At 52.0% G+C, this 26,739-nt stretch overlaps 1 protein-coding gene across 7 annotated transcripts; it reads right to left on the reverse strand.

Moving 5' to 3' along the window:
• Positions 1–72: 72 nt before the first annotated feature.
• Positions 73–22,798, reverse strand: MOV10 (Mov10 RNA helicase). 7 transcript variants are annotated; one of them, XM_070077858.2, is made up of 22 exons: positions 22,404–22,422; positions 22,084–22,285; positions 12,936–13,076; positions 11,117–11,905; positions 10,683–10,918; positions 10,297–10,555; positions 8,172–8,306; positions 7,129–7,297; positions 6,022–6,176; positions 5,590–5,766; positions 5,325–5,472; positions 4,793–4,951; positions 4,449–4,552; positions 4,253–4,350; positions 3,927–4,143; positions 2,538–2,655; positions 2,193–2,384; positions 1,931–2,005; positions 1,104–1,229; positions 900–988; positions 502–623; positions 73–415 (listed from the first exon to the last, which is right to left on the reverse strand). In XM_070077858.2, exons 4-22 carry the CDS (start codon positions 11,287–11,289, stop codon positions 324–326), a joined length of 2,844 nt encoding a protein of 947 aa, XP_069933959.2. In that variant the 5' UTR covers positions 11,290–11,905; positions 12,936–13,076; positions 22,084–22,285; positions 22,404–22,422; the 3' UTR covers positions 73–323. The 7 variants fall into 7 exon arrangements, with proteins under 7 accessions (XP_069933959.2, XP_051713333.2, XP_051713334.2 ...); XM_051857373.3 differs by lacking the exons at positions 12,936–13,076; positions 22,404–22,422 and adding an exon at positions 22,616–22,798 and having other exon boundaries at positions 11,117–11,320; XM_051857374.3 differs by lacking the exons at positions 12,936–13,076; positions 22,404–22,422 and adding an exon at positions 22,504–22,617 and having other exon boundaries at positions 11,117–11,320.
• Positions 22,799–26,739: the final 3,941 nt, after the last annotated feature.

Genomic DNA, 26,739 nt, shown 5'->3' on the forward strand with positions numbered 1-26,739 from the left:
GCAGGGTGTGTCGGTCCCACCCTCTCCTGCAGGGTCAGCCTGGGGCAGGCGCAGAAGAGACACTCTTGAGGCTTTTGCATAGAACAAAATCTTGTTTTCAGATTTTTTTCTCCCTCCCCCCTTCCCCCAATTGTTAGCAGCTTGATGTGTCATTCTCCCCAGCAGGGGAGGGGGCGGCAGGGCTTGGGTTGTAAACTCCCTCCCCCAGCCTTCCTGTCCCTCGGAGGGGCAGCTGGCCGGGTTCTGGTTCAGGCAGGGTTCTGGTTCAGGGCCGGGCAGGAGGTTAAGGCTTGGCTGGTGTGAGAAGGCAGGCTGCCATGTCTTCAGAGCTCATTCCTCCACTCTGGCTCGACTTGCAGGGACAGGCCGCCTTGGCTCTCCCGCTCCTGGGGGAGACAGTCGTGACCATGAGGCCCTAGAATGAGAGGTGGTGTGCTTTGCCTTCCTTACCTCCTCCGCCTGCACTGTCCCCTACCTGGCCCGCCCTGGCCCCAGCCATACCTGAGGTAGAGGGGCTGAGCTTGCTCAGACCTTGGAGTAAGTTCTGTCCCTGCTGCAGGTCCAGTTTGGCAGGAAAGGGGCACCCGGTATACCCCCCGTTTTCTTTACAGAACTCCAGGAATCTGTGGGGTACAGGGATGTTTGCACCCAGGAGCTGGGCAGCCTGGCTGAGGAGGGCTGGCAGCGGCTGGAGGCCCGACCTCACTCCTGCCACATCCAAGGGTCGCTTAACCTTGGCATGGCAGTTAACTTGCAAATATAACTGGGGGTAGGGGGTTGCTGTGAAGAGGAACAGCTCTGAGGACTAGCTGAACCCTAAGCAGCTGCTTAATGAGGTTCACCTGTCCCAGGCTGGGGGCTGTGGCCTCCCAGAGGGGTAGTGGGGTGAGAATGCTCACGCTTTCCAGTCGGGGTCATGGCCCAGGAGAAGGGGGTTGCCCACTATGATGAGCAAGGCCTTGGCCCGGGTCACAGCCACGTTGAACCTCTGAAAGGAAGAAGGGGTGGGGTCACAGGAGGGAAGAGTGCCCCGGAGGGAAAGGGTCCTGCCACTCTCCAGCCCTCAAACCTTGGGGTTCACTGCCACCCCCCAGCCCTCAAACCTTGGGGTTCTTAAGGAAACCCAGATTAAAGTCCAGGTCCAGCTGCACAAAGCTCTGGCTGCTTCGCACAGTGGAGATGAGGATGACGCTGCGTTCTTGACCTTGGAATTCTTCCACGGAGCCCACCTGCAGGAGAGGAGAGGCAGGGCCTGAGACCAGGTGCCTTGCCAGGGAGTTCCTGGCAACTGCTGAGATGGGGAAGGAGGGCACCCAGGGAAGAGGACAGGAGGCTGTGGAAGCTGAAACCTGAAGGAGGAAGCCACAGGGGAGGGGGCGGGCCCAGAAGGGGTTCTCAGCCAACTACAGTGCAGAGACCACAAGATCCTGGAGCAACCAACATTCCTAAAGATAATCACTGACTGGGAATGAATGCCTTTGGAAGATCCAACCCTGGGTCCTGCTCAGAATTCAAGGGAGAGGCCACTAACTGGTGTAGTAGGATCACCTGAGGAGCTATAAAAAAAATACCAGTGCCCTGACTGTGCCCGCAGATAGCTGTGAGATTGGCTGGGCGGGGCCCCGGCTCTCCAGGTGATTGTTACCTGCAGCCAGAGTTTAGAACTGCTGTCTAAGGGGAGGCGGGCTACTGAGGGTGGGCTGGGCAGGCTGGAGCTCAGACTTCACCCTGGGGACAGAGGCCTCAAGCCTCTGTCCTATCCCGCCCCCCACCTGCAAGTTGGAATCTTGGAGTGAGAGGCATGGGGTGAACCAGTTCCACCTCAAGGCCGTGGGGGGGCAGGGACGCGGGCCAGACGGGAGCAGCAGGGCAGGGGCGAGGTGCGAAGTACACGGAAGGCAGGGAGGGAACGTGCAACAGCGCGTGTCACCTTCAGGTCCTTGATGTCATCCAGTCCCCGAAGTTCCCTGTCAAGTTTGGTGATGCAGTACCGGATCTTTTCCACCTGCAAGGAGGGAACAGGTGCTTTTCTCTCCTGCTGTTAACCCCTGTGCACAAGACAAGCGCCAAGCAGGGGGCCAGGAGGCCCAGCGGGCAGCAGAGGCTTGAGCTCCTGGCATCTCTGCATTCAGACCTGGCCGAGGAGGAGCCACCAGCAGGGGGGCCTTGCCGGAAACCAAGGAGGGCCTGACCTGCTTCCGATATGGGGAGATGACGCCCACGCTGCGGGGGCTCAGGCGAGCTTTGCCCTTCTTGGAGGAGGGGGCCAGGAGCAGCTTCAGGTAGGAAGTCACCGTGGCGGCCTCTTCAGGGTTGAAGAAGGATGGGCTGTTGCCCTCACGTTCATCCTTGCCCATGATGCCATGGAAGATGATGGGAAAGCCCTGGGTGTGGTCAGGGGAGACCCTCAGCCAGGCGGTCCGCCCTCCCCTCCCCCAAACCCTACCATGAAGTCAGGGGTCCCAGGCCAAGGTGGCAAAGAGGAGGAGCCACAGTCTGCCCCCAGAGCCGCCTCCTGCCAGGGGTGGCAGCCTCACCTGCCGGGGCAGACCCTCCCAGCGGCAGAAGCGCTCTCGGTCTACAATGTCCGCACAGGCCTTCAGCTCCCCATCATAATACAGCCGGTTGGGAATTTCCAGGATAGTGGGGTGGGACCTGGGAGGCAGGAGGGGGAAGGAAGCGCACAGCCGAGGGCGGGATCACTCCTCCCCCCCACCTTGAGGACCTGCTCTACATGCTCCCTGGACAACAGGACACAGTCCCGCTGGACGCCTGCCGCCAGCCCTGGCACACCACAGAGAGCAGAGCCAGCATAGAATCCAGGGGTTTCCTGGACAAAATTAAGAAAACCAAACCTTCCAAAACAGAGAATGAGAGTTAATGACACAATAGCTAACATTTAATGAGTTCTTAGTTACAGCCCAGAACTTCCCCAAGCATTGAAAAAAACCTTTTTCTAATTCGATTTACTTAAGAGGAGGCAGGTAGCATTGTGGCACAGTGGGTTGAGCCACCACCTGATACTACACCTATGAGCACCAGTTTGAGCCCCCAGCTGCTCCACTTCCAATCCAACTCCCTGCTAATGCACCTGAGAAAGCAGCAGAAGATGGCCCAAGTGTTTGAGCCCCTGCCACTCAGGTTGAGACCTGGATGTTGTTCCAGGCTCCTTCAACCTGGCCCAGCCCTGGGTGCTGCAGTTATCTGAGGAGTGAACCAGCAGATGGAAGATTTCTCTTTCACTAGCTCTGACATTCAAATAAACAAATAAATCCCTAAAAAAAATAGAGAAGAGGTATCTCCTTTCTGTTAGTTTACTCCCCAAATATCCACAACAGCCAGGAACTCCATCTGGGTCTCCCACACATGGCTGTTGGGGACCTAAGCACTTGAGTGGTCATCTGCTTCCTCTCAGGGTACACATGACCATGAAGCTGGGATGAAGAGTGGAACTGAGACTTGAACCCAGGCCCTGGCATCCCATATGGCTCAACCATGGCACGAGACACGCACCTGTAAGCACTTTAGATGTCTGAATTCATTCACAAAAGTAAGTATATAACTCTCTAATTTGAATTACAATAGGTTTATAAAAAACTGTACTCTCATTCCCTTCATTTTTCTTGTTTCTTCTTGGATAACCCAGTTACTACATCCGGGACTCGCACTGGACACTAACCAGTCCCTCCTATAGGGACTGGTAGATAGAGAGGCCAACTGGTCCAGGGTGAAGACCACTTGCTAAGTCACACAGACAGCAAGTAGCAGCGATGGGGCTGGAAAGCAGCCCTCGTGTCTCCCAAGGCACAGTCCTGGCACAGCACGCAGCCTTGGAGTGACAGGACTGCGGGCTCCGGCCTCCAGCAGGGGCTGCAGGCAGGACGTGAGGACGGGGGCAGAGGGGCCGAGGGTGCAGAAGGCAATACCTGTAGTTGCGCAGAAGCTTGGTTATGAACTGGGGGTTGTAGCCGTCAGGGCCCTTCTTGTACAGGGCGTTGTAGGTGAGCAGGCGCTCCAGCAGTGAGTAGCTTAGCCCATGCTTCTGGGTCAGTGGGGACCGCAGCACAGGCCCCAGCTGACGGGGGTCTCCCGCCAACACCAGCTGCCCCCCTGGATCGCCTGTTTCCTTGACTTCCATCAGCCCTGGCAGGCAAGAGTGGCGTGGGAGGACAGCAAGGTAGTGGGGGCAGCCCCGGCCCCAGCCCCAGCCCCAGCCAGGGCGGCACTCCTGCAGCCCACCCTGAGCCCTCACCTGCTATGGCCACCAGACTCTCGGGCTCCATGCAGTGGCCGGCTTCATCGATGAAGATGTGTGTGAAGTGATCGACGGGAAACTGGGCCGAGACCAACCTGGGAGGCATTAGGCCAGGGTCACGCCAGGGACCTGCTCTCCTCCCCAGCCTGTCGGCCCTTCATTCACACCTAGAGTTCAGACACACGCTCCCCACCTGCTGGCAGTGATGAGCGTGGTAATTAACACCCGGTACTCCTGCAGCTTCTTCTTGGCAGGAAACACGTACTCCCCCTTCTTGGCGTCCCAGTTACAGCAGGGCTGCAGATTGCAAAAAGCCGAGAACCATCAGCTTGGCTCCGCCTACTTGCACCCTCACTCTGGCTCTGGCCCCCTAGACAGTTTTATGCCTCACTTGACAGACAAGAAAACAGGGACTCAGAGAGGGGTCCTGATCCACCCAAGATAACACAGCAAAAATGCGAATCCAGCTCTCCTGGTTTCCCAGTCCCGGTGTCTGCCCTGCGAGCTGGCCCACCCTATCCTTTAGCCCTCAGGCACCTTGATGTCCTCGGGTACCATGCGGATATCTCTGCTGGGGGCCAGGAGGCGGTAGATGGAGCTGGGCAGGTGGGCCCGGAGCCGCTGGCACAGGAGGTCGGCCCCCGAGTTGGACGGAGCGCAGGCCAGGATGTGGGCTTCGGGCAGGTGCTTCACCACCTGAGGTACACATAAGTGGTGCAAGAAGCTATGACTCAGACCGGGGCAGTGCAGCATCTGCCTCCTACAGCCGAGGCAGGTCACGGCCCAAAGGCATGTCTGATTCCCGGATCCCTGCTAGTCCAAACAGCACTTTTAATGCTGGACAGTTGCTGCTATAAACATAAAAGCCTATGGTGACCGAGATATGAGTGGTGACTCTCAGAGCTGTGCAGTGCCCAACCCATACAATAGTGCTCAACAGTCAAGGTGACCCTGACCTCCTGCCTCTCCCACCGCCAGCTGTTCAGAAGCAGGAAATCAGAATCTGGGAAAAATTGGCTGGCACTAGGGGAGTCGAAGCGCAGGCCCCAGGTCTATGCCCTGGCCCCACCTGCTTAATGGCTTCCACCAAGGTGACGGTCTTGCCAGTGCCCGGAGGCCCAAAGATGATGTAGGGGGCTGGCCGGGTGGTGCCCCTAACAATGTGCTTCATGGCCTGTAGCTGCTCTGGATTGGACTCCAGACTTCGGTCAAACAGCCTGGCAGAGGCACGGGAACAGGAACGTGAACTTGAAGTCATCCAGTGTCCCTGATTCCACCCCCTACACCGGTCCCCACTCCAAGTAGGCATAGCACCCCCTCGCCCGCAGTCTCACTTGAGCTTCACATCGGAGGGCAGCAGCGGGACCCCACGGGAGGCCACAGGGAAGAGCATGGGCCACAGCAGCCAGTGCCCCGTCAGCTCCAGGGCACGGTGCTGGACTCGCAGGGGCTGGCGGTTGAAGGTGAAGTTCACCTTGAAGGTCAGCCCATCCACAAAGCGGCTCAGGAGGCTTTGGGCAGGGAGAGAGGAGGGGAAGAGCTGTAGTGGGCGGGTGGCCGGGAAGCAGTAAAAGGCCAGGCATGATGCTGTGTGTCTCCCCTGCCCCCCGTTCCCTCCAGGCAATGCTCTCTAGGAAGGCAAGCTGCTGGGCATCCCAGGGTCCCCCAGGGAAAACCCTCCTGCCCTGGGCCTTCTCAGGGAGAAGCACCCACTGTTTGCTGGCCTCGGAGGGATGCCCAGAAGCTGTTTTGTCCCCAGCACCCACCTCGTGGAAAAGCTCAGCTTGACCCGGTCTAACTCCACCTTGTGCACAAAGCCCTTATAGGTGACAGGGTCCTCCTGCTGGGTCTCGGAGGACAACAGGGCAAACAGGTGATCACCTCTCAGCACTGAAGGGCGGCTCTCGGTCACCCCAGGAACCTGCAGGTGTGAAATGCAGCAAGCTTCTGTCTTAGGGCTCTCCAGCTGTCTGATGGGCAGTGGCGGAGGTTCTAGCCTTCTAACCCAAGGCGGGGTGCTGGGCCATCCCAGCACCCTGCTTTCCTCGCCCACCACACAAGGCAAGAGCCAGAGGAAGGAGAAAGAAATCGCGAGCTGCTCAGAGGCTGAGCCCAGGAATCCACAATCTGGGAGCCTGATTTCAGGACCCGGCTGGCTACTGGCTTCCCAGCCCATCCGCTTGGCCACCTCATTTCCTACTCTGCCTTGAAAATCTTATTCAAAATTCTCTGCCTTCGGCAGTCCTCTCCAGTCCTCCTCACTCCCTTCCCATCTGTATCAGTGTGCAGAAGTCCTTCTTCATGGGTGAATCTGGTCTTACGTGACACTCTCAAAAGTCTGAGAGCTAGCAAGGGCTCTATGAAATATCCAGTTCAGGGGCTGGCACTGTGGTGCAGCGGGTAAAGCTGCCACTGCCTACAGTCTCAGCATCCCATATGGGCATGGGTTCAAGTCCCAGTTGCTCCACTTCCGATCCGGCTCTCTGCTATGGCCTGAGAAAGCAGTAGAAGATGGCCCAAGTCCTTGGGCCCCTGCACCCACATGGGAGACCTGGAAGAAGCTCCTGTCTCCTGGCTTTGGAACGGCCCAGCTCTGGTTGTTCTTTCAGGTAAGGAAACTAGGGTTCAGAAACTGTGAGGGGCTTGCTCTAGGTCACACAGCTGGAGGTAGCAAAATCTGGACTAACATCCCTGTCTGCTCTGCTGCCTCTTTCTGGGCCCAGGCTGTCCAGGCTGCTGAACCCGTACAGCAGGTGCCGCTCATCTCTCTCTGTGTTCCTGTTTTGCCTTGCTGTCAGCAACAGTGGGCTTTCGCAGCCTGGGGGTGCTGGCTGCCTCGAGCCCCCCCCCCCCCCCCCGATCTGAGCCCCGACCTGCAGCGTGAGCAGCCTGGGGTTCTGGTCCACTGGGTCCCAGGTCATGGGTACCGACTCCAGGTCATAGTGCCGGATGTCATGCTCCATCTGCAGCTCCTCCAGGTGCAGCAGCAGCCGGAGCTTCATCTCATAGTTCCTCCACTTCAGGGAGGTCTCCAGCTGGGCCCTGGCAGTGAGGGTGGGGAGGGGGGACGGGAAGAGGCAAGAATAGGACAGATCAGGCAAGCCCTTTGCCCAGGAGCATCCGCCACTCCCATGTGAATCCCTGGAAGAATAGAAGCACTGGGAAATGGGAAAAGACTGTAAGGGCAAGGAGCCGGATGGGGTTAGCAGCCTTGGAGCCTGGAGTCCCGACTCCCACTTCCTCCAGTGCCCCGCCCCGACTCAGCATTTGCACTGTGGTCTTCTGGCCCCAGATCCCCCCAGCTGTGCCTCACACCCTCATCTCTCTCCTCAGGGAGGCCAGGACCAGCTGCTCTCTGTGAAACAGCACCAGCCCATCCCCTTACCCTGCTTTAGTTTTAGTTTAGTGTTTGTTTCATTCTTCATAGCACTCATCACCACATGACTTAATAAGATAAATGTTTTTTAAAAATTCAAGAGATTGTGGGGCTGGCATGATGGCACAGCGTGTTAAGCTGCCCCCTGCAACACAGCCATTCCATATGAGCACTGGTTCGAGACCCAACCGCTCCACTTCCGATCTGGCTCCCTGCTAATGTGCCTGGAAAAGTAACAGAAGACAGCCCAAGTGCTGGGGCCCCAGCCACCAATGTGGGAGACCCAGATAGATTTCCAGGCTCCTAGCTTCAGTCTGGCCCAACCCTGGCCATTGTGGCCATTAGGGGAGTGAACCAGCAGAAGGAAGATCTCTACACTGTTTCCTACTAGTGTGGGCAAGACCCTCATATGACTGGTTCGCCTTGAATAGTTCAGCAAGGAGATGAATGAATGGAGCCTGGGAGAGTGAGGACACAGGCTGCAGAGCAAAGGGGAGAAGGTGGGGGTGGGAGTGTGGGGAGCAGAGGGGTGGTACTTACTTGATCTCAGCGACCTCCTTTGGGGCAGTGAAGACACTTGTTCCCTGAAGAAGGATGGGGAGCAGGTGCCTGAGGCGAGGTGGGGGGTAATACGTCCCCAGTGCCATACTCAGCTCCAGGTCGTAGCCCTTAGCTCTGCAGGAGTAGGGGGAGAAAAGCCAACACAGGGGCAGACATGTGGGGCAGCGGGTTAAGCGGCTGCCTGAGATGCCCACATCCCATACGAGAGTCCTTGGTTTGAATCCCAGCTCTGCTCTCCTTTCCAGCTCCCTGCTAATGCACACCCTGGAGGACACGGGTGATGGCTCAAGTACTTGGGGTCACCCAGGCTCCTAGCTTTGGCCTGGCCTAGCTCTGGCTGTTGCAGACATATGGGGAGTGAACAAGTACATGGGAGATCCTCTCTGTGTCTCTCAAAGAAAAGTTTTTTAAACAAAGGCTATCAGAAATCGCCATCTGCAAATGTGCCTCCCTGGAGCAGGATGAAGCCCATGTACTGCACTGTCCCCACTACAAGGAGTCAGCAGCACAGCTCACTGACACACGGGGCTACTCACTGCAAGCCTGGACCACTCCCTTCTTGGGGAAGTTATACAAATAACACATGTCCGTTACAGAAGAACAGACAGTAGGTGATAAATAATAAATGACATGCTGACATGCTTACTATCCAGGGATAACTAATGCTAACTTTTTGGTGTGTGGCCTTCCATATTTTTTTTCTTTGTAAATCTGTATTATACATATATAGTTAATAAAAAGAGCCTAACTGGGGCTGGAGTTGTGGCCCAGCAGGTTAAGCGGCTGCTCTCAGCGCCGGCATCCCATAGCGGAGTGCTGGTTCGAGTCCTGGCTGCCCTGCTTCCATTCCAGCTCCCTGCTAACGTTCCTGAGAAGGCAGCCAAAGGTGACCCAAATACTTGGGTCCCTGCCACTCACATGGGAGACCAGGATGGAGTTCTTGGCTCCTGGCTTTAGCCTGGCCCAGTCCTGGCTGGCATTTGAGGAGTGAACTTGTGAATGGAAAATCTCTCTCTCTTTTTTACTTAAAGATTTATTTATCTGAAAGACAGAGTTACATCCTCCGCTGCTTTCCCAGGCTCATTTACAGGGAGCTTGATTGGAAGTGGAGTAGCCAGGACTCAAACCAGTGCACATATGGGATGCTGGTGTTGCAGGCCTGGGCTTTAACCCGCTGTGCCACAGTGCTGGTCTCTGGAAAATCTTTCTCTGTTGCCCTGCCTTTCAAATAAATAAAAATACCTTTAAAAAAAGAAAGAAAAAAGCACACTGTGGAACTCGAGAAGGTCCCATTTTATAATAATTTGTGTTCACAACTCCAAAGTTTGTGAACCTCTGGCTATGTCCAAGGATGCCTACACATGTTATGACTGCACGCATACCAACTGTCCAGTGAAGGACATCTATAAAGACAAAAAATAGATGAGTGCTTCCTTAAAGCTCGGGAGACAGGACAGGAGGGTGATAGGCAAGGCATGGGGCCTCTCTGTGTGGAAATGCACTGTCCTAAAACTAACAGTGGTGATGCCTGCACTTATCGTGATGGCCCAGTAGGTTAAGCCACTGCTTGCAATACCAGCATCCTCTATGGGAGAGTATGCCAGTTCAAGTCCCAGCTGCTCCACTTCCAACCCAGCTCCCTGCTAATATGCCTGGGAAAGCAGTAGAAGATGGCCTAACTACTTGGGTCCCTGTCACCCACATGGGAGACCTGGATGGAGTGTCTGGCTCCTGGCTTCGGTCTGCTCCTGGCCATTGTGGCCATTTGGGTAATGAACCAGTGGATGGAAGATCTCTTTCTCTGTCTCTCTCTTTTTGCCTTTCAAGATAAATAAATCTTTTGAGAGAGAGAGAAAGAGAGAGAGAGAGAGAGATGTCTGCAGTGGGCTGCCTGACAATCCGTAACCCAGGGAAAATGCGTGAAAACTTTTCACTGCCCTCAGCTCTGCTGCTGGCCTGCAAAGCGCTCCCTCTTTAGAAAGGCTCTCTGAGACCCAGAGCTGGGAACAAGCCGCAGTCAGGAAACGAGGGTCTGGTTTCCAAAGGCCCACACCGCGGTCGGAACACACGCAGCCCGGCCTGGGCTGGGGTGGGGGGCAGTTACCGGTCAGGTCTCTCTCCTTCCTCTATCCGAGTGGTCACCACAGGGTTTGCAGTGATCCGGGTCCGCTGGAAGGGAGCCGTGGGCTTCAGCTGGGCAGCCAGGGGGCTGTGGGCCACGGCAGCCAAGAAGCGGGCAATGTAGAAAGTGCCAGCTCCTTCCGAGCCCGCCTCTCCAGGCCCCAGCAGCTCCCAGAGCACCGTGGCCGGGAAGTAGCCCACAAAGCTGGTCTTACAGTGGACGTGGAGCTCATAGCATTCACCTGGATGAGAACGGCTGAGTGAGTGAAGGGGGTGGGGTGGCTCTGTGCTAGGACAGCCCCACCCCCAAGGTGCAAGGAGCCCACTGGACAGCGCCAACAACCAAAGCACCAGCCCCTTTCCACTTACCAGGGCCCAGGGGGCAGGGTAGCTCCTGGTCACCCATGTAGAAGGCAAACTGGGGAGTCCGGCAGAGCGGGAAGAGGTGAGTGAGGGTGACGGGTTTGGGCCCTCCATTCCGAAGCCTCAAAGTCAGCACCTCCTTGCGGTTCAAATCCAGGCGGATAAGGAGCTGTCCATCTCGGGCTTCATGGGGCCCCTGGACTTCCACATCCACCCCATGTTTCCCATGAAGATACTCAGCCCTGGGGAGAGCGGGAGTCAAGGCGGGGGGTGGGTGCTGGGGTGGGAGGGGCTGGACCAGGTGAGCCCTGGGGAAACCTGCCCCTCCCCCATTCCCCCATCCCTGGAAGAATGTTGAGAGGACCCACTCTTTCCCGGGCCAGTCAGCGTCTCCCCCCATCCCACTCCTCTCCCCCCGCCCCCTCCTCCTCCCCACACACCTGTCATAAAAGATCCTGGCGAGCAGGGACTTGTGGTATTTGCTGATCTCTGACCCTGGCTTCATTCTCCTCTTTTCTGGGACCCGCACGTCGGCCCAGCGGTCGAGTTTGAAGAACCTGACCCGAGTCTTGGTGACGTAGGCCAGATTTGCAATCTTCATTCCATACAGCATGGAGGAGAAGCCAGGGGCGGGGGTCCCAAAGCTGCCAGAAGCAGAGGAGACTGGGAAGTGAGGGAAGGCAGGGCCATGGGGCGCTGGGCAGCAGTTGGGGAGGGCTGTGGGGTCACTGCGCTGGACACGCCGGGCCCAGAGACAGACACCCAGGCTGGGAGTCCTAGGGGTTTTTTTTCAGGGAAGGGCGAGGGGACTTCCGAAGGCAAAACAGAATTGGTGTAAACAGCGGGTTGTGGACTGTGCGATTCTGAGGAGCAAAGCCCACTCTTGGGCTGCACACTGGGAGGACTCAGGGAAGAGAAAGAAAGAAATGCAGACTTTTTTCTGTTTTTGGAAAACTATTTGGGACAGGAAAAAATAAATAAATAAAAAGCAAACCACCCAGGGGAGAGAGCCGAGGTGCAGGGGAAGCGGAACGAGGGAGAGCAGAGGTCGGCTGCGGGTCCAGCCTGGAGGTGCAGAGGGGAGGGGCGAGAGAGAGCACAGGTGTCCAGAGTGTGGGCAAATTGGCGGATCAGACAGCAGTTTCCGCCGGAAGTCAAAGGGTGCAGGTGGAACCCAAGCAGGAAGGGAGGGGGTCCTTCTCCAGAGATCAAATAGCCTGGCTTTGTGCCTAGAGAAGGTGAAGACAGGGAAAACGCGTCAGGACAACGACCTCAAGGTCCAGCTCCTGGAATTCAGCTTAGTCAACTCAACAAACACTTACAGAGGCCTGTTATGTGCCAGACACTGCGCTAGATGCTGGGCTTCAAAGACGCCAGAGAGCCAGGCTGTGCCTGGAGGAGCACACAGACATTCCACCAGGGTGCAGGGGGCCCAGCCCCTGGGGCGTGACCCAGATGCAGGGGAACACCGTGCTGGGAGGGGTGCCCGGGGCCACTCAGTTGACCGCTCCGGCTGGGTCAGCTCAGAGTCTGCACTAAGAGCCTCACCTTCTCCGCCACGGGATGGGGATAGCAAGACTTACCTTGTAGGGCTGCTGCAAGGCTGACCCTGGGATAATGACTTAGCCCAGTGCCTGGCACATAGGAGGCCTCAGTAAGGGGGAGTGATGATTAGTATCACAGACGGCTTGGTTTTACTAGTGTGAAAGGGCAGGAAAGGGAGCGGCAGGAGGCAGCAGAGCTGGGCAGGGACCCAATCATGCAGTTCTGCACAGCAGGCCAAGAAACCTGGACTTGAACCTGAGTGCCAGCAGTCTTTCCCTTTCTGGCGGCCTGAGGACAGCCCCACAGGTGACAGACGTTGTGGACACATTTACGATCCGGACGTCTGACACCCCCCTCCCCTTGAGGTTTTGTAGGGAATGCAAGCAAATCTTTGCTGAGAACTACGGCAATCCCTAGTGACCTTTGAAGGCTAAATCAGCGTGGTCACTCAGGAGGGAATCTGATCATTTATGGTTAGGGACATTTCCCCAGTGCTGCCTGCCTGTAACTCTGCCCCTCTCCCTCACCCCAAGCAAATGAGCGTGGAGCTATTCAGAAAACCTTGAATGGCCTATGATTTGTTCTGAAGAGATCACAAATCATTTGAAAGCATGATAAAAAATGCGGAGTCAATGTTAGCTGCCGTCATTAGTACTTGTATTAGTAGTAACAGTTGTACTAATAGGAGGAGGAGGAGGAGGAATAACGACTTACTTTCCGCCCACGTCAGAGGCTACCCTGTGGTTACAGAACCACTGCAGTTGGTGGGTTTTAAGCAGGGGAGTGGCAAGATCATATTTGCATTTCAGATCACTCTGGCATCAGGATTGGAGGATGGATTTGCTGGAGGCAAGACTGTAGGCAGGGAGACCAGTTAGAAGAAGGCCATGGCAACGGACCAGTTAACAAAGGCCTGAACAAGGCAGTGGGAGGGACAGAAAAGGAAGGGGCCAGGTCTGACAATATTGAGATGTAAAATCAGCAGATGCTGGTGACAAGACAGGAAGGGGGAATGGAGGCTGGAAGAGGAATGAGTCTAGACACCTGAACCAATGGCTTGGTTTTGGGAATATCCTTGAGAAAGGAGGGAAAGACAGGAGGAGGAGAACCATGACTTTCGGGTGTGGGCACACTGCCCTCGAGGTTCTTGTCGTGCAGAGGCAACGCTGGCTCCTGGAATCAGAAGCTGAGAACTCAGGTCAGAATCAAGGCTAATAGTAGAGCCTAAGTCAGCGAGTCCTCAGCAGTAGGTACAACCAAAGAAATGTGTTGGGATCCCCCAGGCGCAGCGAGCAACCCAAGAACAGCTGAGGCCAGGACAACTCAGGGAAACGGGAAAACAAAGAAACCCTGAAAGGGAGAACCAGGAGAGTCTCAGCATCAGCATCCAGCACTGTTGAGGGCTCCAGTAACGAAAGAAAAGAGGACATCAGGGCCCTTGGCAGATACTAAGGCACAAAATCCATGCCCACAGACGCCAGGTTCCACCGGTTCCACGGCCCTCCAAAAACGTCCCTGGAAATACGTAGTATAAACAACACTGCGTGTATTTCAAAGTCTTTTGCACCAAAATAAACTTCAAATTCCATTTTCCATGTACTTCCTGATGTCCCTTGGTCTCTTGACACCTGTACTGTCTCTAACAGCGGCTCAGACGCCATCCCTGATGGTCGGTAGTTTAAGAATGACCTACATGTTGCTGTATAATGCTTCTGTAAGAACTGTTCAGAAGGAAAGGGGGCTTTGTAGGGACTGAAAAAAAAAAGCACCAGAACTTAGGGTGTGCATGCCACATTTTGCCCAGTGGTTACAATGGTGCTTGGGTGCCTGTATCCCATATCAGAATGACTGGATTTGAACACCAGGTCCACTCCTACTGATTCCAGTTTCCTGCTAACATGCACCCTGGGAGGCAGCAGTACTTGGATCTCTGCCACTCCCCTGAGAGACCTGGATTGAGTTCTGGGCTCCTGGCTTGGGCCTGGCTCAGCCCCAGCTTCTGCTGGCATTTGGGAAGTGAGTCAGTGGATAGGAGATCTCTATCTTACCATCTTTCAAAGAAAATGAAAAAAAAAATTTTTTTAAAGATTTATTTGAAAGGCAGAGAGAGAGAGAGAGAGAGGTCTTCCCTCCATTGGTTCACTCCCCAAATGGCCACCACGGCTGGCGCTGTGCCGATCCGAAGCCAGGAGCCAGGTGCTTTCTCCTGGTCTCGTCTCCCATGCAGGTGCAGGACCCAAGAACTTGGGCCATCCTCCACTGCCCTCCCGGGCCACAGCAGAGAGCTGGAATGGAAGAGAAAAACCAGGACTAGAACCAGCACCCATATGGGATGCCGCAGGTGGAGGATTAACCAAGTGAGTCACAGTGCTGGCCACCAGATCTCTTGCCTTTTAAGAGAAGACAAAAGCCAAAATTTTAATGTAAAACTTCCTATTTTTATTTTTTTTTTTAAATTTTTGACAGGCAGAGTGGACAGTGAGAGAGAGAGACAGAGAGAAAGGTCTTCCTTTGCCGTTGGTTCACCCTCCAATGGCCGCCGCGGCCGATGCACCGCGCTGATCCAATGGCAGGAGCCAGGTGCTTCTCCTGGTCTCCCATGGGGTGCAGGGCCCAAGCACCTGGGCCATCCTCCACTGCACTCCCTGGCCACAGCAGAGAGCTGGCCTGGAAGAGGGGCAACCGGGACAGAATCCGGCGCCCCGACCGGGACTAGAACCCAGTGTGCCGGCGCCGCAAGGCGGAGGTTTAGCCTAGTAAGCCGCGGCGCCGGCCGAAACTTCCTATTTTTAGAAACTTTCAAGGGCACAGGGGCAGGCAGAACTCATCTTTCCAAGTTTGATGACTTCTTCTGTGGACGCTACTTCCTAATAAGTGCATCTCAAATTCTCCATGCCTGTTACAACTACCCAAATTAATCTAATCTAGTCCTGGTCTACAATCATCTTACAGCAATAAATAAATAAGTATTTTTTAAAAATCACAGACTTCTGGGGCCGGCACTGTGGCACAGCGGGTTAACACCTTGGCCTCAAGCGCCAGCATCCCATGTGGGTGCCGGTTCTAGTCCTGGCTGCTCCACTTCCGATCCAGCTCTCTGCTATGGCCTGGGAAAGCAGTAGAAGATGGCCCAAGTGTTTGGGCCCCTGTACCCACGTGGGAGACCTGGAAGAAGCTCCTGTCTCCTGGCTTTGGATCGGTGCAGCTCTGGCCGTTGCGGCCACCTGGGGAGTGAACCACTGGACAGAGGACTTCTCTCTCTCTCTGCCTCTCCTTTTTTCTGTGTGTAATTCTGACTTTCAAATAAATAAAAAATCACAGACTTCTTACATTCTTGTTGAGAAAAAGCCCCAAGCTTTGTATTACACATCTAGTCACCTAGATTTCTAGGGAAAACTTTCTAAGAGTGGAACTCTGAAGCTTAAGAAAACATACAAACAGATCATGTTTTGATTTTCGTAGGGCAAAATGTAACATAAACATATTCAACAGATCAACCAGAAAAATACTTGTGGGTAACAGGCAAAGGGTTAATTTTTATTTAAATTTTCTTAGAAATGACAAGAAAAGACCAACAACTCAATGTAAAAATTGTACATGCAATTTAAGGAACAAATTCAGATGACCCAGAGTATGAAAAAACTGCTCTAAACACAGACAAATGCAAATTAAAGTAAAAATGAGATATCATTTTATTCCCTTTAGACTGCCAAAATGAAAAATAATCCTAACGTGTCGCTGGTATGGGTGCTGAAAAGTGAACTCTCAAACACTGCCAGTGTAACAATCAGGCAACATTACTGACATGTAAAATACAGCTATCCTTGAAGACCCAGGAATCCCACTCCTGGGAATGCATCCCATGGCAAGCAATGCACCAACACCTAAGGACAGAAATGCAAGGAAGCTCACTGCAGTCATTCACAGTGGCCAAGAATCTGAAACAACACACAATCCCATCAACAGAGTAATGGCTAAAATAAACAGGCAGCACTCATACCATGGAATATTATGCTGTGGTTAAAAAAAGAATGCATCACATCCACTCAGCTGGCTAAAATGTTAAAGGCTGACCGAACACTGATGAGGATATGGAACAACCAGAACTCATGTACGTGTGAAATGGCACAATCACTTTGAAAAGAGGTCTGATGGTTTCTCATAAAACTAAACATATACCTAACGTATGACCCAGCAATTCCATTCCTAGGTGTATTTACCAAAGGAATGAGAATACATGCCCCAAATGACTTATTTAGACCAGATGTTCAGGGCAGCTTTATTTAAAAGTCTCAAACTAAGGCCAGTACTGTGGCACAGAGGGTAAAGCCTCCGACCTGCAGTGCCAGCATCCCATATGGGTGCTGGTTTGAGTCCTCGGCTGCTCCACTTCCGGTTTAGCTCCATGCTTGGACCCCTGCCACCCACGTGGGAGGGTTAGAAGAAGCTCCTGGCTCAGTCTTGGCTGGCGCAACCATCTGGGAAGGTGAACTAGTAGATGGGAGATCTCTCCTTCTGTTTATCAGTCACCTGTATTTTTTCTGTAAGCTGCCTCATCACATCCTTTGCTATTTTTTTTTTTTTTGACAGGCAGAGTGGACAGTGAGAGAGAGAGACAGAGAGAAAGGTCTTCCTTTTGCCGTTGGTTCACCCTCCAATGGCCGCCGCGGCCGGCGCGCTGCGGCCGGCGCACCACGCTGATCCGATGGCAGGAGCCAGGAGCCAGGTGCTTTTCCTGGTCTCCCATGGGGTGCAGGGCCCAAGCACCTGGGCCATCCTCCACTGCACTCCCTGGCCACAGCAGAGGGCTGGCCTGGAAGAGGGGCATCCGGGACAGAATCCGGTGCCCCGACCGGGACTAGAACCCGGTGTGCCGGCGCCGCTAGGCGGAGGATTAGCCTAGTGAGCCGCAGCGCCGGCCCCTTTGCTAATTTTTGACTGTTGTCCTTGCCTCTGCCTTCATATCCCTCCCCAGTCCAACCCGGAAATCAGCAAGATCCCATCATATCCCCTCAGTTTATGACTCCACAGTCTCCAGCGTTAGATCTAACTTTTTAATATGGCACATTCATGTCCTCCATATTAACGATAATGCAAATACAGTAACATCACCAACAAGCACTGAAAACATATTGAGCACTTATTATATGCTGTTATAAGTACCTAAATGCATTATCTCATTTTAATCCTCACAACCACCCTTTGGGATAGTAAATATTTTTAAAGAAAAGTTTATTTATTTGAAAGGCAGATCCCCCCCCCCCCCATAGAATCTTCCATCTACTTGTTTATTCCTCATATGGCTGCAAGAGCTGGGATTGGGCCAGGATGAAGTCAGGAGCCAAGAACCCCACCTGGGGCTCCTATGTGCATGGCAGGAACTCAAATAACTCAGTCATCATCAGTTGTTTCCCAGGAGCTTTAGAAGGGAGCTGGACTGGAAGCAGAGTAGCTGGGACTCTAATACTCATTTGATAGAGGATGCAAGTGTCCCAAACGATGGTTTAATCTGCTGTGCCACAGCGCCAAGCCCTGAGGGAGTAACTATTATCACCCCCTTTCAGAGAAGAAAGAGAGGTGCAGCTCCCCACCTGACCTGGGCCCCCTGGTCAATCTCTCCTGGAAGGTACTTCAGCCGCTCCTATCTACTTCTGTCATGTGCTCCTCTGTAGACTTTTGCAGCTTAGTTGGCACTGCCCTGTCTGGCCCCTGTTGTTTGTTGGGTGTATGATAATTTATGGTTTTAGATCCTGTTCAGAAAAGGCCAAAACTAGAATGTTACTTTACAGGGGGCACTACTCGCAGTAGCAGCTTTCTAAATGGGCATTGGTTCATGTCCCAGCTGTTCCACTTCTGATCCAGCTCCCTGCTAATGGCCTGGGAAAAGCAGCAGCAGATGGCCTTTCAAATAAATAAATAGGGTCTGGTGCTGTGGCGTAGCGGATAAAGCCACCGCCTGCCGTGCTGGCATCCCACAAAGGCACCGGTTCAAGTCCTGGCTGCTCCTCTTCTGATCCAGCTCTCTGCTATGGACTGGGAAAGCTGGAGAAGATGGTCCAGGTCCTTGGGCCTCTATACCCACATGGGAGACCGGAAAGAAGCTCCTAGCTCTTGGCTTCAGATCGGCGCAGCTCCAGCCGTTGTGGCCTACTGGGGTGTGAACCAGCAGATGAAAGACCTCTCTCTCTTTCTGTGTAACTCTGAACTTTCAAATAAATAAATAAATCTTTAAAAAAATAAATAAATTTTAAAAAAGGAAGTATAGTTTCATGGTTTACAAGCTGAGCTGCTCCCCTCACTAATGGATCAATACCAGAATTTTTATGAAATTGAAATAGAAAAAAAAAAAATAAGAGGGAGAGCAGAGAGTAAGACTATGTATGTATTGTTTCGAAGGTAAATATTGTTTTGTGAAACCTGTATATCTTAGGGACCAAAGTCAAATGAATTTCTTACTAGGGATAAAAGTCTCTGCCACCAAGCCACTCCCCATACCAGTAGCCAGCGTGAAGTCTTTATGGCCCTGATTATGTTAGTTTCCTACTGTCTAAAGAACTGTGTATTCACTTATTTTCATTTTGTTTGAAAGGCAGAAAGAGACAGACAGAGGAAGGTCTTCTACTTGCTGGCTCATTCCTCAAATGCCCACAACAGCTGGGGCTGGGAGCTTAGAACTCAATCTGTCTTCCGTGTGGGTAGCAGGGACCCACATGAGCTGCCATCTGCTACTTCCCAAGGTGAGCACCAGCAGAAGCTGAAATTGTAAGCAGAGGAGCCAGGATTCAAACCAAGCACTTTGATATGGGGATGCAGGCATCTCAAGCAGCATCTTAACCACTATGCCAATGCCCCAGCCAATCTCCTACTTAAAAAAACAAAAACAAAAACAAAAACAAACAAATAAACAAAAAGATCTTCCATTTGCTGGTTTATTAACCAAATGCCTGCAACAGCCAGGGCTGGACCAGGCCAAAGCCAGGAGCCAAGAACTCAACCCAGGTCTCTCATCTGAGTGGTGGGGACTCAAGTACTTGGGCCATCTTCTGCTGCTTTCCCAGGCGTAGTGGCAGGAAGCCAGACCAGAAGCAGAACAGCCAATGGACTCAAAAATTTGCAAGCCAATAGGGTATGCCTGCTATGGAATGCCTGTGTAGCAGGAGATGCCTTGACCCGCAAAGCCACAACACCAGCCCCATACATATTATAATTGGGGAAATAGAGCATTTAGGTAGCAGTTCAAAGTCAAATGAAAACACTAAGGGGCAGAGCCACACTGGAACTTGTTATTCAAATACCACACTAGCACCTGTAGCACTGTATTTTCATTTTTATCTACACATTTGCCACTCTCTCCCAGAATCCACTTTTTGGAGGCAGGAACCAAGGCAGAGGCACACAGTACAGCCTTAGTAAATACATTTGCCAAATGAAGAGAGCTGAGGAAAGGCGAGAGCATCTCATAACATCATAAAATAACCTCGTTGGAAGGGACCCCTCTTTTCCAGGGTAGGAATTTTTTCACATTCCCAGCTATCTACAGCTCATCCTCTCATCCGTCAACTCACAGCAGTTGCATTAGATTCTGTAAGCACTCATTAGGCATCTACTATACACGGGGAAGACGCAAACACGACTCAAGGCAGGGGATTTGGTGGGATGGCTGTGATGAGAGGCAGAGTGAAATGTGGTTGTAACCAGGCCATTCTCAAGGTATGAAGCATGAGCTACCAGGAGCCCAGAGCAAGAAGCAACTAATTCCCAAGAGGAGGATGAGGACTGATTTCACAGCACTGTAGCCTGGTCTGAAAGGCTGCATGGTGAAGGTGGCCCCAAGCCAGTCTCCTCCACCTGGTGGGAGTGGCATGACAACAGAACCTACTTCTGCCTGCTGGAGAGACACCATGAGTCTTCTTCAGTGATAACTACCTCATCCTCTCTCATTTTTCAAGTCAAACATGTCTCAGATTCGTTGACAGAATATGAAGCCCACACAGAGACTTTTCCTCCTCCCCCACATACTAAAAAATGTTCTCTCCTTCAAGGCCAAGGTCAACATCACTTTCTCCTTCACATTCCTCATAATTACAGGGGACTGGCTTTTTTTTTTTGTATAAAAACACAAGCTCATACAGTAAAAACTACCTTTGAGAATCCCTAATTCATCGGTAATGGATAGCATACGTGGTTTTCTGTATGCAATCCAAAATGGACAGGTTCTCTCCAGCACTGAAACACGCTGTGCACCTTGGTTCAGAAGTGACAAAGACTCCTTGACTAAACTTCAGCCAGGCTCCTCTGAGCTCTCTTCGCAAGGCCTTGCCCTTGGCTCCCTATACCCTTTAGTCTTAGGCCTGTCTAGCTCAGTGTTTAGCAAGAGGATGCTTCCTCTTACTAATATTCTACATTAGAATATCGGCTAGAAGTCCTCGGGTATCTTTGCTGTACTGAGTTGAGTTCGAGCTCCCTCCTCTAAATGAAGCAGTCCTATTACAACAGTATTCAATAAAGTCCTCCTTACCATTTTAACAAGTATCAGAATAACTTTTTCAACAACAGTGGCTGATGTGTTCAGAGCTATGCTGTGCTCTGTGGACACTAAGTGGTGAGTGTGTGTACATGGAGCATTGACAGGATGTGCTCCAACACTAAGTGCTCTCTCTGTACTTCCCACCAGCATCTTTCTTATTACCTTATTACAATCCTTGTGTTTTACCAAGTACAGTATTTTGCATACACTCTCCCCTGGGTGTGCACAATTTTCCGTCTTTATCATTCATGGTGTAGTGGCACAAAATAGGTCATCAACTTTGAACCTTCTTCAGATGGTGGCTCAAGCCAGTCGATGTGCCTCTCACAATGTGACACCCATGACCCAAAACAACATTCAAGATAGAATCTGGTGGTCAACCGGGAAAGTCACCACCTCCTTCTCCCACCGGGAACTGCCCGTCTATTCACTCCACCTGCGTTCACCTTAGCAGCCAGCCCTGGCCTTTTGGTGTGAGGACACCCAAGACCTTGTGCAGGAGACCTGTGATCCAGCCCCAGTTCCCACCACCCCGCATTTATCTGCACACACGTCTTCACATTTATCCCTATTAAACTGTTGCTTGGTTTCTTGCCGGAGGCAGCAGCCTGTTGATAGAGGTGATTTTTGAAGCACAAATCTGCGGTTTGATATAAGTCTCTTTGATTTGCACTTTAGTGGTAAAGACAACAGGAGACAAAACAGCGTTCAGCCACAGGGGGAAGGGGGCCTCCAGGAAGCTGTTCCTGGCCCTGGGTCTCCATGGAGAAGCCACAGGTGCTAATGGGCGGTTGCTACATACGCAGTTTGTGCCCTTCGCTTCTTTCTAGAGCGCCCCGAGATTCTCCTCGCCTACACTGGGCCTCCTCAGCTCTCCCAGATAGCGGACACTTAAAGCAGCAGCACTGCAACAAGGGGGCCGGGGTCTCCATGCAGCCTGCGCCAGAGCTAGCGGCCCCCAGCAGGCAGCTCCTTGCCCGCGCTCCTGAGATGCCTGGGCCCCCCTCTGGAGGCTCCCTTCCCCCACTGCAAGAGCTGTCCCCCAGCCCCCCGCGAGCGGTGCGTGGGCACAGACCCCGCTCCCAGGCTGGGGTCAACAGCCTTGGAGGCTCTCTGCGGAGACGCGGCAAGGGGCCCCCCCGGCGCGGGCAGATCGGGCGGACTCCGGGAGGCGCTGGCGGGGCGTGGGCACGGCGGCGGAGGGGAGGGCTGCGCCGCCCCAGGACGGGCCCAAGCCGCTGGGGGAGCCCCGGGTCGGGAAGGGTGGTCCCGACGCGGGGGTCGTGGAGGCTAGCTGGGCCCGCGCTCCGGAGCTGGAGGTGGGCCGGCTCGTACCTGATCTTGAAGTCGCGGTTATAAATGGTCCGCAGCCGCTCGCGATCTGTCTCCATGTCCAGTCCCCGAACGACCAGGAAACTCTCGAAGGATTGGCCCGTCTCCCGGAGCTGCCTGCAGCTGAACTTGCTGGGCATCGCGGCGGTGGCTGCGGCCCAAGCAGGAGGGTCCGTGGAAATGAAACTGAAAGTCGCCGCCGAGGCTGGAAGTTGGCGGCCCTGGGGTGAGGATGCAGCGGAGGGAAGCGCCCCCCACTCGGACCCCAGAGTCCGCAGGCTCCCTTCTTCCCACCAGGCTTCCCTCCACCGTTCTTTTCCTACCTGAGCCTTCCCTTCGGTCTCTTCGTCCTATCCCCTCCCCCCTCTTCGCATTAACTCTTTCCTAAGGAGTCTGACCCCTCCCTCAGGGCCCTCCCCTTACCCTGAGCTCCCTCCCCTGGCCTCCAGCCAGTATAAAAACGTGGCTACCGCCTGGGGCCCCCTGAACCGCCCAAGGACCTCCGCACCACAGCCAGGGCGACTCCCACGCTCACCCTGCTGAGCCTCGGGGCTTATTGGAAAGCTGGGGAGCAAAGGGCGGGACAGGGGCCTGGGTCAGCTGTAGCCAGACTTGGGCAGCTAGTCCAGCACCTCCCCCAGACTGCGAAGGACAGAAACCCTGGAAGAAAGCGGGCTGCACGCCCCCTCCCCCATTTTCCTTTCAGACGGAAGGAGGAAGGCAAGAGTCAAGAAGTTTGGGAGAAAGAACTAAGTGTCTCGGAGATAGAGGTGTGTACGTGTGGGAGGGAGGGACGAGGGGCCCCGCCAGGACCCAGTCTGCAGAGTGGTTACTTTCTCCCGCGCACAGGCTTCTTTATTGTGGAAAGGCTGCTGAGACCTAGCCTTGAGCTACATATTTGGGCATTTAACTGCACTCCAATTATGCAGTGCTCTTTTACTGTTAATAAGTGAGTTGCCCCAGTCATCAAAATACTAGCTTCTTGAGAGCAAGGGACTGCTAGGTTAGGCAGTAAATGGTTAACAGCTACAGCATCAGCACCAGGAAGAGACCTGCAGGCTTCCAAAGAAACCCCAAGGGGGTGGGGCTACCACAAAAACAAACAGAACCAGGGTTTTGCATGTTTGTTCTTCAGAAGGAACAAACAAAAACACACTAGAATGGGACAAAGATGGGTAGTATTTTTAAAATGTTTAGGTCGAATCTACCAGAATTCCAAGTAGATCACAGCTAAGTGTTCTCCGAAGCACATCCCTATAGGCGGCCACACACCCTTGTAAGCTGGTGGGAGGGATGGCCAGCACCTAGGACGCTCCAGCTGGGCTACCTCCTCCTGCCTTCCTTGCCACCAACCAACTGGTCAGGAGAGGACAGTGGGACCCAAAGCTCCAGGAAAACAGAGCACAGGGAAACCTGATGTCCTAGAAACTGATCATCCCAGGTAGAGGGAGAAATGGGGACTGTAGCCAAAGTATTTTACCACTTTTCTCCCCCAGTTACTCGACGAGGTTCCAGAGAGGAGGAGTTCCTACAAAATTCTTTCACTTACACTTCCAAAAATGTACCATCCACTATACCAAAGCATTTGGATTGCAAATCCATGTTCCCATTATTCCTAAACATATACCCTGCCCCCCTTCTCTAGTGAAACCGATCTCCTCATGGCTGCAAAACACATAAACAGTTGTAGTATAGTAAAAACCTGAAAATGCCATGCACAATGTAACTTCTCTAGACTAGTTTCATCTAGACTAGAAAAGCTACTTCACAGGGCAACCTAATTTTAACTCTCATACGTTCTGTTCTGTTCTAGAAGTCTTGGATGGTCCTCCCAACTTTCACATTTGAGGTCTCACTTCCTTGAAGCAAGGCTGCCTTAAATCTATTTGTACTTAACCTGATTTCAGGGGCTCAGGTTGCAGCCATTGTGGCACAGGGGTTAAGCTGCCCCCTGTAATGCCAGCATCCCATATAGCAGTTTTGGTTGCTCCATTTCCAATCATGCTCCCTGCTGATGCACCTGGGAAAGTAGCTAAGGATGGCCCAAGTGCTTGGGCTCCTGTACCCTTGTGGTAAACCTGGATGGAGTTCCTGGCTCCTGGCTTCCTCCTGGCACAACTCCAGCTGTCACAAGCACATGGGGAGTGAACCAGTGGATGGAAGACCTTTCTAACTCTGCCTTTGAAAAAAAAAATCTGATTTCATAAGGCTAATTGTAGTATGGGTCCTAAGAGCACTGAAAGCAGAAGTTAAATTTGGCTAATAGCATTACTGGAATAAGCCTACCTATAATCTCCCAAGATAACTACTTTGCTGAGCTCTTTTATTGTCTATTTGTTATATTCTCCTTACTCCAGTTACTTGGCTTCTATAATTAGGCAGGAGTGTTCTCTAGTTTTATGTACTCCCTGAGACAACAAATGGCACTAAACCAAAATACTGAAATTGGTCATTCTACCAGACCACAGGAGAGGCTGCAGCTGGTACAGTTAATCTGTAGTTTGCAGATTCTGTATTTACAAATTCACTTACTAAAATTTATCTGTAATCCCCAAATCAATATTTGCAGTGCTTCTGTGGTCCTTAATGGACATGCACTAAGTGATGAAACATTTAAGTTACCCAATGTGCATGTTCCCAGCTGAGGTGGAGCCCTGCAATGCTCTTGTTCTAGCTCTCATATTCAAAGAAGTTCACTTTCTGAGATTCTCTTAGCGCCTTTTTTTGCATCTTTATGCTTTTTGCTGGTGATTTCACTGCTTAAAATGGTCCCCAACTGTAATGGTCAAGTGTGCGCTGGTGTTCTACACACAAGAATGCTTTCCAGAGAAAAGTCCTGATCAACTTTCCTCGAGCATGAGTGATAGCACTGATCCATTCAGTGCTCATAAGGACTTTACAGAACGTTACTACCCTGAAAGAGAATTAACTGTATATCCTTATACTTGTACTGCACTTTGACACCTTGGATTGGAACAGGTATGAGATTGATTTTTGTACACCAACCTATTCTGTGTTCAAAGAATTTAACTTACTCTATAGGACCATCCAGTTTTGTTCTACATTTGCCAACCTTCCTTTCCTTTTTCATACAGTAAGGAACCCAACAACTAGAAGGTGATCACAAATAGCTGGCTTGCTTGGTAGTTCCATATAAATTTTATATTCATAAATATGGAGGTACCTCAAAATCTGTGGAAAATAGAATTAAAATTTGTTTTGACTTAAACAATTTTGAAATCCAAGCGCAGTTTTTGGTAATACACATTTTCCACAGACTTTATGAAGACCTTTGTATACATAGCTATCAGTATTTTGAGTTTGGAGATAAAATGCCAAGGTTTGCCAAGAATCTTAAACCTAGATGCATCCATCCTCGAAATTCTGAATTATAAAAGAGAATAGGCACTGGAATGAGGCAACCAACAAGGAGACAACCACTGAGGTTCAGATGAAACAGTTTTCAGCAGTGTCATTTCAAACCAAATACAGGAGTAAGGCCCCATAGAGAACACCTTCCCATCTGGCTGGGAAACCTTTGCCCTAGCATACACAGGCTGACTTCAGCACCATGTGATGAAATGCACATAACACAAGCAACTATTCTGTTAAGGGAGGGCAAAAAGTCCCGCTGTCTGCAAAACCTGGCAAGGAAGGCTGACTGCCTCCCATTTATAAAAGTAACCAAGGGCTTTATTAGATAGCCATAAGTAAGCTTAAAATATAAAAGTCTGCCTGCCTAAGGAAATCAATCAGGAAGTCATGTTTTGGGGGGCCAGCACTGTGGTTAACGGGTAAAACCATTAGCTGGTTCCAGTCCTGGCTGATCCACTTCTGATCCAGCTCTCTGCTATGGCCTGGGAAAGCAGTGGAAGATGGCCCAAGTCCTTGGGCCCCTGCAGCCATGTGGGAGACCCGGAAGAAGCTCCTGGCTCCTGATCGGCCAGCTCTGGCTGTTATGGCCATTTGGGGAGTGAATCAGAAGATGGAAGACCTCTCTCTCTCTGACTCTGCCTTTCTGTAACTCTGTTTTCAAATAAATAAATAAATCTTAAAAAAAAAAAGTTTTGGATCTTTTTGCATTACAAGTAGAGAACAGAGTACAGCTAAATATCCCTCAAACGGGTAGGAATTTGTACTGGCCTTGGATGGAGGGGAAAAGCACAGAAAGTCCCCAGGATAAAAGCCTTTCTCACATATAGTCTATTAGCTAAACCACTCCTGGTTTACTCTAGCATTTGGTTAACTCTAGCATTTAGAGTTAAGCTCATGTGAACTATTACCAAGGTCCAATATGCGGACTCCTTCATTTCAACTTCCTGCCTAGTGAATACAACCACTTGGGCCTTGCTTTCTGAGTAACAGGTAAAGAAGAAAATGAGATTTTTCTTTTTTATATCAATGGAAATCTCAAAGCAAAACCACTGAATCATTGGTAGCCTTTGAATGAAGATAAGTATGATCCAGAGAAACACTGCTTACATTGAAAAAAGTTATTCTTTGCAAGTCACTGGATATTTTCTGAGTCTACAACAGGTGACAGTAGGAACCAATTTCAGAAACCCTGAACATTCTCAAAAAACAAGATCAAATGCAGTTAAATATCTTACCTTGAGAACAAAGACTGAAGAGATGGGTCAAAAAGGAGACTCAAGACAA

The sequence above is a fragment of the Oryctolagus cuniculus genome, chromosome 7 (assembly GCF_051225735.1).
Source record: "Oryctolagus cuniculus isolate XC-2025 breed Fujian yellow rabbit chromosome 7, ASM5122573v1, whole genome shotgun sequence".
Taxonomy (NCBI): Eukaryota; Metazoa; Chordata; class Mammalia; order Lagomorpha; family Leporidae; genus Oryctolagus; species Oryctolagus cuniculus.

What these genes read in the sequence shown, in the direction of transcription:
- MOV10 (XM_051857373.3), bottom strand. Translation starts at nt 22,220, where the DNA reads ATGCCCAGCAAGTTCAGCTGCAGGCAGCTCCGGGAGACGGGCCAATCC. An exon ending in CCAGGCTGCTCACGCTGCAG is followed by an intron (nt 6,177 to 7,128) that starts GTCGGGGCTCAG and finishes TCACACCTGCAG; the next exon opens with GTTCCTGGGGTGACCGAGAG. An exon ending in TGGTACCCGAGGACATCAAG is followed by an intron (nt 4,553 to 4,792) that starts GTGCCTGAGGGC and finishes TGCAATCTGCAG; the next exon opens with CCCTGCTGTAACTGGGACGC.